Source organism: Chionomys nivalis, chromosome 22, assembly GCF_950005125.1.
Source record: "Chionomys nivalis chromosome 22, mChiNiv1.1, whole genome shotgun sequence".
Taxonomy (NCBI): domain Eukaryota; kingdom Metazoa; phylum Chordata; class Mammalia; order Rodentia; family Cricetidae; genus Chionomys; species Chionomys nivalis.
The window spans coordinates 46,952,377-46,964,912 of NC_080107.1; the positions used below are offsets into that span (position 1 = coordinate 46,952,377).

The 12,536-nt window shown below is 52.4% G+C and overlaps 1 protein-coding gene across 1 annotated transcript in view; it reads left to right on the top strand.

The window, feature by feature from the left end:
• Aif1l (allograft inflammatory factor 1 like) overlaps positions 1–12,536 on the top strand; it is a 29,347-nt gene that overhangs the window by 1,016 nt on the left and 15,795 nt on the right. The window contains exon 3 of the mRNA XM_057755210.1: positions 12,042–12,108. Within this exon, the coding sequence (XP_057611193.1) occupies positions 12,042–12,108 (67 nt within the window). The remainder of the gene's footprint in view (positions 1–12,041; positions 12,109–12,536) is intronic.

The following is a 12,536-nucleotide window of genomic DNA, read 5'->3' on the forward strand; positions in this document are numbered from 1 at the left end:
CAGCCTGTGGCTTTATGGTTCTCAGGATCCGGGTTTAGACATGACTAATGTCTTCAGTAAGGGCTTCTCGCCTCCTGCGGGGTCGCTTTGTGGGCTCAGTAAGACAGGGAGCTGCCATGCTCTGGGGTCTAGCTTTAGGGAGATATCTCTTAAGTGTGTTAGAGATTTCTCTTTTCCTTTTTCTTTTTTGCTATACTGAAGACTGAATCCAGGACCTTCTCCATGCTAGGCAAGCACTCTACCATTGAGCTATTAATACATAGGGGGCAGAGGTAGCCCACTGACATAAGGCCCTTATCTGCCCCTTGGGTCTCTGGATACCCAGGGGGACAAGCTCCAGGTCCCTGGTGGGGAGTTGGGTCAGCACACTGGAGGTGGGGGCTGTGATACCCCTGAAGTATTTCCTCCCGATTCCTTTCTCTATTCCCATGCATGCACTGCCTAGACCTAGGTAGGCATCTCTCCAACCCACCAAATTCAGGAGCTCCTGGAGGGCTCTGGGCCCTCTTACACTGTTCCTCCGTTGCTTGCCTTTCAGTGCTTGTCTTAAAGCATGGCTTCAGGTGCTGTGTACATCTGGCTGGGCTTGGGGCGGGCCTGCTGGACTTCTGGAAGGTCCCTCGGCACCACCCCGCCTTGGCTGCTTTTGCTTTCTGGACAGGAACCTGGGACCATGACCTCATACAACCCCCTCCTCCCCCAACTTCGTTAGGCAGGTTCTAAACTAGCTGACTCCACCAAGACTCTAAACCAGAATCAACTGGAGATGGGTACTAGGTGACCTTAGTTAGAGGAGTGAAAGAACTGAGACCTTGGGATTATCTGCGCTGACCCCACCCTTGAGGATCCAGGCTTGGAATGGGGTGGAACAGGACAGGTGACTCAAAAGGGGAGGGCCTGTTGCTGCCAGGGGCTGAATTTTTGCCGTACTGGCACTGTAGAGGGTGGGCTAGTGGGAACTGTGATATAACCACTTCAGGATATCAGATACCCAGAGAGGGCAAGTATCTGAGCCATTCCATTCCACAGCTCACAACCTAGGGTCTCTCTGCTTCAGGATGCTGTTTTGAGATCATCCACGTGAGCTCTGGCTCTATAGGGCTGTAGCGTAATCCAGAGTGTGGGTCCTTTGAGGTTTATGCTAGATGGCTGAGCTGCTCCCGTGTTACAGCAGGCCAAGGTGACTACAGAATAGGCAGAGCCAGGAGGCAGGCTGCCAAGAGAGATTCAGGAAACTGCTTCCCCTCTCTGAGCCTCCTGAGCCACAAGAGATAATAGTAGTGATTTTCCCCCAGTCAGATAATGTTTGTGAAATGCACCAAGTTGGTTGCTATGAGCATCATCATTGGTTTGTGTCACATCTCCAGGTATAGGGAGTGGGCATGGAGGTATGCCAGGGACATACCAGCTGCTCGCTCTTCCCTGCAGTGGGAACAGGGGGCCCACCCCTTTTGGACCCCCGTAACAGTCAATGGAGAAGGAGCGACTCAAGAATTTGGGGTGGCTCTGCTTGAGAGTCCCAGTCTGGTTGACCTTTGGCCGTGGCTGCAGTGAAGTGTCCTCAGAATGTAATATTCTAGAGAGCCGTGTTGGCAGCGAGTTGTCTTCCTTGGAGAACACCTTCACTGCCCTGCTGGAGTGGGGATTCTGGGGCGCTGTGCTGTGCTGTGCTGTGCTGTGCAGTGCCTGTTGGCTCCATATAGGCCGGAAACCATACAGGCATGACTTCATGACTCATGACATGGGAGTTGTGTGACCAGCTGTTGTGCCCATGAGCATGGGCACCCCCAGCTGCTGTCTGGGGCAGAGTCCAGCCCTAGGGAGACTTTCTGGACCAATACTCCAGTTTCCCTTAGGGCTTTCCCCCTTCCTGGGGTGGCTGTTTGCATGCGGCAAAGGTTGCTCAGTCTTAGCAACTGTTATCATCAGTGAGTCAAAGTCTAACACTGATGGGGCTGGAGGACAACGAGGGGCAGAGGAGGCAGGGAGTGGCACAAAATACAGCTGTTTAGGGGTTCACTTTAGTTTCTTCAAAAATTATTTTTGCTGTGTGGTGGTGGCACACGCCTTTAATCCCAGCACTTAGGAGGCAGAGGCAGGTGGATGACCTGGTCTACAGAGTGAGTTTCAGGACAGCCAGGGAATTCCTGTTTCAAATAAAAATAACAGTAACCAAAAATATTTTAAAAATTCCATTAACTTATTAGTGTATATGTAAGTGTGTGCAGCATACACACCACAGGCTGAGTGTATGTGGAAGTGTGTGCAGCGTACACACCACAGGCTGAGTGTATGTGTTTGTGCAGCATGCACTCCGCAGGCTGAGTGTATGTGTGTGTGTGGCATACACACCACAGGCTGAGTGTATGTGTGTGTGCGGCATACACACCACAGGCTGAGTGTATGTGAAGGGTGTGCAGCGTACACACCACAGGCTGAGTGTATGTGAAGGGTGTGCAGCGTACACACCACAGGCTGAGTGTATGTGAAGGGTGTGCAGCGTACACACCACAGGCTGAGTGTATGGGAAGGGTGTGCAGCATACACACCACAGGCTGTCTGGAGGCCGAAGGACAACTTGCAGGAGTCAGTTTTCCCGTCGTACCACGTGGGTCCCAGGAACTGAACTCAGGTCATCAGGCTTAGCAGCAAGCAACTTTACGCACTGAGCCATCTCAAGACCCCCATTTTGATTTCTACAATCATTTTCCTAGGGGTGGGCTGGCACTGCAGCAGGCATGCGGAACACCCTCTCTTAACTGTGCGGTGTAGACACTGTTGTTCCCATTTTATGACCACCAGGCTCAGAGAAGTTGAGTTAATTGCCTAAGATCAATCAGCCACAATTTAGCCAAAGGTGGTGGTGTGTGCCTGTCATCAGAGTAGGGCGCTGGAGCAGGAAGGAGGCTTGAGTGCCAGGCCTGGGTTACAGAGGGAGACCCTGTGTCAAAACAAAACAAACAAACGAAAAACCAGCCACAGCGGGACTCAAACTGCATACATTTGCTTCAGCTCTGTGCTTCAGTGACCCCTTCTGTGGACACCCAGCCCCCTTCCACTGTGTGTGTGTGTGTGTGTGTGTGTGTGTGTGTGTGTGTCAACACTACTGGAGCAAGCTGGACCAGGCAAGTGCCTCCTACTCCCTCCACATAGCTGGCATTCCCCACGCCCTGATGGCATGGTAGGTGACCCCAGGCCAGCCAGGCCCAGCCTTATATGGCAATGGGAGAAATTTCCTCTGTCTTCCCATAGGAACCTAAAGAAACCAAGGGGCTGGGCTGGCTACCCCTTGGAGTGCCTGAGCACTGGAGATGATCTGGAGGAGCTGGGGGATGGAGGGGGGTACCATTTGAGCCTGTGATTGGCCAGGATCTTTGAGGATGTGAGCGTGGCAGTGTTCCATGCCTGTCATTCACAATGCATCAGCTCGCAGGTCGGCCTCAGTGGACCGCTCTATCTCGTACGCGTCCGGTATGCAAAGAGAACTCTGAACATTCCTCTGGGGCAAGAATGATAATACCCACCTTAGAGATGAGGGATTACAGGGCCCAGCCTAGTGAAATCACCTGCCCAGATCACTCAGAGAAGGAAGGGCTCGGATGAGGTCTGTCTTAACTCCAGACATCAGCCATGGCCTGCTCTGGCACCAGTCCACCAGAGGCTACAGCTTTGTGGTAGCCCAGGCCTCCCTTGCTTATGTAGGATAAGGATCTCTGGCTACTGTCTCCATGTCTCAGCCTTCATGGGTCAAATGAAGGACACTTTGCATTCTCTGTCTCTTAGGAGCCCACTGGTTGTCTCAGTGGTCCCTTGCCACCTGGGAAGGAAGCTGGGAGGGTGAAGGATGGGGTGCAAGGAGATCTCAGATGTTCAGCGTGACTGTCTCCCGCCTGCTCTCCCAGCCACGTGGGGCCTCTGAGACTTGACCCAGGGGACGATGCAGGTGTGCCTTTTCCTGTGTCCCTGGCAGTACCACTCTGTCCTTGCTGGTTGGCATTGAGGGCATTCGTCTCTCTTGCTCGTCCCTTAATATATTATAAAGGAGATGCTGATAAGGGGTCATGTGAGCCTCTGGGGATTCAGTGTCCCCTGCAGGTCTGGCCAGTTGTGACCTTGCTGTGGCGTGTCACAGGCAGCTGGAGATGGAATTTCTGTGAGGTCTGCTTTATGTGTGTGGTCACTCGGGTGTTTTTCTTTAGCTGCCCAGCTATTGGCGAGGACACTGTGTCCGGATAAGGCTCCAGGAGTGCCCTGGGGAATGTGAGTCTGCTGTCTTTGTGGGTGCCTGTTACAGGTTCCTGCTGCTCACCAGGTGCCAGGCTGGGCATTTGTGGCCTGGCCCTGACCCTGTGAGAGCCTGTGGGCTGTGTCAGAGGCCACAGGATCCCAGCGTGGTGCTACTTGTCCTTGGCACCTGCAGGGCATCAGCCACTAGTTAGTCTCTTGGCTGGCTTCTGGGAGGGTGATATCTACTCAGCTTTTCTCTCTCTCTCTCTCTCTCTCTCTCTCTCTCTCTCTCTCTCTCTCTTTCTTTCTGAGACAGGGTTTTCTCTGTGTAGTCCTGGCTGTCCTGGAACTCACTCTGTATGTAGACCAGGCTGGCCTCGAACTCACAGAGATCTACCACCCTCGGTCTCCCAAGTGCTGGGATTAAAGGTGTGAGCCACCAACTCCCGGCTTCACCTTTTCTTTTTATTTTATTTATTTATTTATTTATTTATTTATTTATTTATTTATTTTGGTTTTTGGTTTTTCGAGACAGGGTTTCTCTGTGGCTTTGGAGCCTGTCCTGGAACTAGCTCTTGTAGACTAGGCTGGTCTCGAACTCACAGAGATTCACCTGCCTCTGCCTCCCAAGTGCTGGGATTAAAGGCGTGCGCCACCACCGCCCGGCCACCTTTTCTTTTTAAAGTGGTGTTGGGGATCGAACCCAGAGCCTCAAGCATTCAAGACAACACTCTTCCTATATTCTCAGCCCTTATGCAGCTGATGCGGAAAGACAAGTCTGGAGGGCCAGGAACAAGGGGCTTCGAACACGCTGTTTGGGAAAGGGGTTGGCTCGGTTGTGGCCAGCGGCTCATCGTGGACTTGCTAGCCTTCCGTGTTTTTGCGTTTTTTGTTGTTTTGTTTCTGTTCTAATTTTGAGACAAGGTCTTGTGTTACCCAGGATAGCCTCAGACTCTGTAGCTGAGGATAGACTTGAGTTTCTGACCCTCCCATCTCTGTCTCCTAAGTACTGAGGTTCCAGTGCGCCCCACCATACCCAGCCTGCGGTAAATTCTTGCTCATGGAACTAACCCCTCCAGTCTCTGAGCCTTTGGGATGGGGCTGGGGTGGAGGGAGAGAGGTTTCTTGTTTATCTCGGGTGTTGACCAAAGACAGCGGGAGTCAGGGTGGTTGTCAGAGATGAGAGCGTAGCTCTGTCAGGTGGACAGCTGTCTCTGTTGCAGAAGCCAGGAGTTTGAGGAGAGAAGCTTGACTTTTGGACGGGGGGCAGTAACCAGAGGATCCAGCCTACTCTGGAGGTCTTCACAGATGAGTGTGCCCCCTTTCTGCTTCCTGGGTGTGGCTGGGGGAGTTGGGTGGTGGTGACTGAACATGACAGTAAGACCATCTGTCATCTTCAGCCAGATGGAGTTCCCTTTATCCTTCCAGCAGACCTGTCTGTCACTGTCAAGGGGCTGTCACTGTGACCTCATTTTATAAAGAAGGAAACTGAGGCCCCATGTGGGAAAGTAAGTTAGGGCCACAGTAAGTCAGAGCACTGCTAGATGGGGTACCTGGAGTAGCACCCAGGCAACTCGACTCACCCCAACCCTTCCTTGTCTTAGCTCTTGCCCTGAACCTGGAGTCCATCCATTATGATGTTGGGGGGGGGGGGGCTTGGTTCCTCGGGGGCCTCAGTTTCCCCAGTTAGTGACCAAGGAGCACAATCCAGATGCTCAAGTCCCTTCTGGGTTCTGATACTAGGTGGATGCTTCAATCTGTCACCTTCCCAAGCCTCCCCCGGAGGCTGAGAAGCCTCTCTAGTGTTTCCTGTTTGTCATCTCATATGTTGGCTTCTTGTGTTTCCTGCAAAACTTAACTTTGGAAACAATGGGTTGAGTTGGGAAAAAAAGATGGGGGTAGCATCAACTACTGGGACAGGACCCCCTAACTCCCCCGAGCTTTGGAGGCACCTTCCTTGTTGCCTCAGGAAAAGTGACACCCACCCCCTACCCACCCACCCCCAGTCTTTCTTTTCCCTGAAATTTGTGGCTTGGCCACCACCTGCTTATTTGGGGCAAGGAGGAAGCTGCTGGGATGGCCGAGGGATATAGACCAGGAGGGAGGGGCAATCTTTTGTAACCCTGAACTGGTTCAGTGGGCCTCGCCCAGTTTCTCATCCTGTCTGTCAAATGGCAGACGGGCCTTGAGAAATCTGCAGCCCCCAGTCAGGCAAGCTTAGTGATGATTCTCCAGAATCTGGTTAATAATGGATGGTGGTCTCTGGAGCGTGAGTGACAAGCTGACAATAGACACAGAGTATGTAAGTTCCTAACAAGCATTCAGTGCTGTCTGGTATCAGGCAGTCAGTCAGTACTGGTTCTCCCTTGCTCTCAAGACAAGCCTAGGAGACAGCTGGGGTCATCTTACTCCTGTGAGGGGGAGACTGAGGCACAGATAAAAATATGAATTTTCACATAGCGCCTAAGTGAATGAGACTCAGGCATTCTGACCGCAGCTATCCCTTGATGATTATTTCACTTTTCTTCCAAATATCAAGGCTGACTGTTATCTCTCTCCATGGCCTGGATTCAAGGTCTTGCTCAAGGGTACCTGCCTCTGAGAAAAACTTCCTCCAGAGGCTGAGCCAGGATATGGGGGAGGGGGGCTCGGGGAAGGGACCTGCGCTCTGCTTGAGCAAGAACCAAGAATCCAAAGCCTGGATGGGCATGGTGGAAGCTGATGCCTTGGCCTCTGTGTCCCACCCTGCCTTCTGCACACCTGTCTCCTCTGCCCCCAGCCAAGGACACAGCTGTCCCAATGCAAGACTACCTACCCACATGGGTCAGCTGCGTTTCCCGCCATGGTCATTCTGCTGGCTCGAGCATTTGTCACTGTTGGCTCCAAAGGAAGCTGTGACTCCGTTCCTGGAGTCCACTCCAGTGTCTGTCACACACAGGCACAGTTTTGAGAAACTGCTTATTTCCCAGAGAAGTCTGGAGGAAGCGGTGGGGACAAATGGCATGTTTCTGTGTTGGGTTCCTGCTCTAGACTAGCCGGCGTAGGGCGCTGGGCATCTGTATGTTACTTTTCTTATGACGGGGACAAAATATCTGACAAAAAGCGACTGAAGAAAGGAAGAAGTCAGGGTTTTAAGGGACACCCACCCTAGCGGGAAGGTGTGTCAATGGCCCGTGAAGTGGCTGGTCACATTGTATGTGCAGGCAGGAACAGGCACTGGCGCTCAGCTTGCTGCCTTCTCTCCTATTTTATTTACTCTAGGGCTCCAGGTTCTCCTTGGGGACTGCTCCCATTCAGGGTGCGGTCTTCCTTTCTCTGCTCTACCTCTCAGTCAGGAAACACCTTCACAGACAGACGTTCCTTCTCGGAGGTGTGTTTCCATGGTGATTCCTGGTCCAGTGAAGGTGGAAGGCAGCTAGCATTTGAGGGCACAGCTGACATACGTGTCCTGGGACCCGCCTCCCCACACCTACTGCCCAGGATGGCTTCTGCTCCTCAGCTCTGGACAAGCACAAAGGCCAAGCTGCCTGGCCTCAGAGCTCATCCCCAGCTCAGCCACTTGCTAGTGACGAGACTGGGAAGTTGTTCATCTTCCCCGGGTCTCCGTTGACCCACTCCTTCCTAAACCCTTAACTGAGCACCTGCTCTACGGACCCTGCGTCCTCCCAAGGGCAGCCGGACAGTGGGCAGTATCTGAAGAAAGCCGTGTCCGTGGAAAGTGTGTCAGGGACCGTTCATTTCCTGGGCAGAAGACTCAGAGCAGGCTCAGGTGGATTAGAAGTGAAGGCAGACTGATGGGCAGGCTGGGTTGTTTTAAAGTAGGGGCTTAGGGGAGAACCTCGATGATCAGAGTCTTGAAGCGAGGGGGAGAATCTTGCCAATGTGTGGAGGAACTTTACTCTGGAAGGGGACAGAGCTGAAAGAAATGTCCTGGGATCGGAGTGAGCTCAACCAATGGGAGCGGTGTGGAAAGCTGGCCCGAATGGTGGAGGGGCAGGAGACAAGAAATGGGAGGAGGGCACATTAACTGAATGATATGTAAGATGGCGATATGTGCTTCCTCTGGCCGGGTGGTGGTGGCGCACGCCTTTAATCCCAGCACTCAGGGGCAGAGGCAGGCGGATCTCTGTGAGTTCAAGGCCAGTCTGGTCTACAAGAGCTAGTTCCAGGACAGGCTTCAAAGCTACAGAGAAACCCTTTCTCAAAAAAAAAAATGCTTTTTCTGCATAAAGGAGGTCATCCACACCCCTACTGCTCACCCCCACCCACCCCCACTCACCCCTGCTGTCTTCTGAGAGCACAGTCTGGAAGTCCAGTGAGAGGGAGCCATTATTAGCCTCTCCTGCCGCGTGTTCCCAGCCCTGCCTGTCTGAGGAGGTGGAGGAAGGATAGTACTTACAGACAGGCTGTGGTGGGGCAGAACTTCTGTCCAACTGCTTAGTGTGGGAGCAGGGCAGGCCCTCTGGATCTCTCCCCTGAAGTGCCACATGCTGGTTGTGTGTGCGCATGTGCATGCACGTATGCATATGGAGGCCAGAGGAGTATACTGTCTTCTTTAACCACTCTCTACCTTGTTTCTTTGTTTGTTTGAGACAAGATCTTGCTGTGTAGCTCTGTCAGGCCTGAAACTCACAGAGGCCCACTTGCCTCCCAAGTGCTAGGATTAAAGGTGTGCACCACCATGCCTGGCTTCCACCTTATTTTTTTGAGACAGGGTCTCTCACTGAACCCAGAGCTCCTCAGTTTGGTCAGATGAGCCCTAGCTGGTGAGTCCCAGGGATCCTCCTGTGTCTACCTCCCAGGCCCTGACATGCGGCTACACCTGGGTTTTACCCGGTGCTGGGGATTGAACTCAGGCCCTCAGGCATATGTGAAAGGCTTTACTGAAATGTCTCTTCAGCCCTTGCTTATGCTTTTGTGTGCACTCCACTGCACGAGGCTTTCCAGGCACTGGCGATGCCAACCAGACACTGAGACACAGAGAATTAGAAGCGGTCTAAATAGATGCTGTGTTAAAATTCAGAACTGATTGACTTCTGGTAGCTGTCCATAGTCATTGTTTCAAGAGCCTTTACTTGGCAAAGGATACACTTGGCAGACCTAATTAGGACCTCTCCCCCTTTTAATGCCCCTTGTCTTCATTGCCCCACAGTCTAAAAGCCACTGACTTAACCTGTCCCCAAACGAACAGATGAGGAATCAGGACCCTGGGAGGTACCGATTTGGTTTGCTGGGGCCACCAACAAGAGTGAATTGTCCTGCTTTTGGTATCGTAATGGGGAGCTTAGCAAAGAGCTGTGAAAAGGAGCCTCTCTCCACAGAGTCAGCAGGAAGGGGACAGCCCTGGCTTCATAGCGAGAAGGATCCCTCTCCAGCTAGGTGGGATGGGGACAGCTGGGTCCTAGGGCTGGGCCTAGAATCCCTCCCTGTATTTCCTCAGTGGTGTGTGGACTAGACACCTTCTATAACCCCTCTGCTTGAGTTCCAGCCCATAGACTCAGAATGTGAGGCCTGGGGGATTTAATAAGATAATACAATACTAGCCACAGTCAGTGCTTAGCCACATAGTGCCTTCTGAATCCAGGGCGGGGAGCCACGTGCAGGTGGTTCCCCTTCTGTCAGAGGACACCGAGGTAAGCAGAGGACTCTGAGCTGAAGAAGGGTCAGACAGAGGTCACTTACATTCTAGCAATCTCTCTCTGTTGGGTTCACAATAGGCTGGAGAGGCAGTGAGCCTCCTATTCAAGATGTGTGCATACAGGCTGGCGTCATTTAGTGGGAAATGACATCAGGAATTTAGAAATTGATTGGCCCATTTGATCTGAGTGTTATTACGTGTGTGTGTGTGTGTGTGTGCATGTGTATGTACATGTATGCACATGTGTGAAGAGGCCAGAGGTCAACCTTGCTCTGGAGTTGTTCCTCGGGGCTGTCTACTTGGCTTGTTTGAGACCTGGGGCTCAGCAAATTGGCAAGGCTGACTGGTCAGCCAGCTGCAGAGACTCTCCTTCCTCTACTTCAGGAGTGCTGGGAATTACAGGCACGTGCTGTCTGACCTGGTTTTGGACTTGGTACTGGGGATATAACTCTGGTCTTCATGCTTGTGTGGCTGAGCCATCTCCTTAGCTCCCCTACTGTGTGGGTTGTAGTTCCTGGATGCCTAATCACAGCATAGTCTAAATGCATTCAGGCTGTAGACCATTGGGAAATGCCCAGTGAATGAATGGATGAATGGAGGTGTGGTCCATAGGAAACAGGATGGGAGCATGCCTGCTGTGTCCAGATACCTAGCCTGCTTCGAGCTGAGCAAAGGTGTACTTAAGATACCTTGATACTGCCCCATCCTGTCAGCTACAAGCACTCATAGATAGAATAGGGGTTTGTTTGTTTATTTGTCTTTGTTTTTGTTTTTTGAGACAGGGTTTCATTGTTTAGCCCTGGCTGTCTTGGAACTCACTCTGTAGACCAGGCTGGCCTTGAACTCACAGAGATCCACCTGCCTCTGCCTCCTAAGTGCTGGGTTTAAAGGCATGCACCATGACTGCCCAGCTGATAGCATAGTTTTTTTTAATTTTTTTAAGGTTTTTTTTTTTGTTTGTTTGTTTTTGTTTTTTGAGACAGGGTTTCTCTGTAGCTTTGGAGGATGTGCTGGAACTAGCTCTGTAGACCAGGCTGGCCTCGAACTCAAAGAAATCCGCCTGCCTCTGCCTCCCAAGTGCTGGGATTAAAGGCATGCACCAATACTGCCCAGCCTAAACTTTTTTTTTATGTGTATGAATGTTTGTCCACATGTATGTCTGCACCGTGTGCACGCGGTGCCCATGGAGGCCAGAAAAGGGCATCGGGTTGACTAGAACTGGTGCTGCCATGTGGGTGCCAGGAACCGAACCCCAGGTCCTCTGCGAGGGCAGCCAATACTCCCAGGTGTGGAACCATCTCTCCAGCCCCTTTTGTTGTTACTTTAAGTCAATCTCTTGATACACAGCCCAGGTTGGTTTGAACTTGCCATCCTCTTGCCTCAGCCTTCCAAGTGCTGGGATGGCTTTTTGTTTTAAAATGAGATCCCAGATGTGAACACCCTCACTCTGCAGCACTTAGTGCTGTGGCTTAAATATGGCGAGCTCGGCAGGATTCCTTAACTGTGTGCGCATCAGTTTCCCCAGAATCAGGCGTGGGAATGGCAGCTGCCTCCTGAGGTGTTGGGAGATCTGAAAAGAGCCAGTGTGCCTGAGCACCCCCGAGGGCTGCTGTTACCTTCCGGTCCTCCCTGCAGGTGCCCACAGTACCCTTCTGCTTCTGAAAGGACTCAATATTTGTCTCTTGTAGCTGCTGAAGGGAGGCGCACCAGGGATCGAATCTCATTTTACAGGGGAGGGTGGAGGTGAGGGGAGAGGCGGTCTCATAACGTAACGTTCAGCCATTTTCAGGCCAGAGGGGGTAATAACTCAAGGCATTCATTGCTGGCATCCCTGCAAACTCAGGGAGTCGTTCAGCCTTGATGCTCACCTGGTGGGGAAGGTAATGGTCCAGTTAGCACACAGAGGTCATTTGCTGAGGACCGCATACCTAACAATTACAGACTAGGAGCTGTCTCTGAAGCTCACAGCTTCCCAGATCCTGGGGACAGCACAGGGCACTGAAGGTGTTCAGTCCCCTAGAGTAGATCCCCAAGCTGCAGAGAACACTTCCTGCCACCAGGGTGTCTGTGGCTCTGCCTTGAGGATTCACAGGAAAATGGGGTGAGTCCTTCATTGGTTGCTTATAGGTGACCTTTGCCCCCACCCTAGCTCAGTACTGTGGTCTCACCTCTATAGGAGTTCCTCTGTGACCAGAAGTACAGCGATGAAGAGAACCTGCCGGAAAAGCTCGCGGCCTTCAAAGGTGAGCCGGGGCTGCCTGCCCAACTGCCCCCGGAAGCTCTAGCTGCTCCCTCAGCCTATGGCACACAGGACTGGGCTGCAGCTCTGATTTATCCTGAATGCCCCATTTCCCATCAGGCTTTGAGACAGGGTCCCCCAGAGGTGGAAGCAGGTCCTTTCTCCTTCCTCCACCACTGTGGACCCCTGACTGGCCTTGCCCTCTGTCCCATGCTGTTTGGTGTGGCTCAGGTTGGCTGCTGTCCTCCCCGTCCAGCCCTGTGCACTCTCAGGGCCCCAACACACAATCTGGCCTTTGTGAGCAGCCCTTGCATCTCCCCTCCCTGGCGGAGCCGCTCAGGAGCCCCTGCGGAGAATAGACATTTGTGTCGCTACAGTGGGGCAGGGGGGCAGAGTTTCTGCCCATTGAATCCCAACAGCGCAGGATGAAAA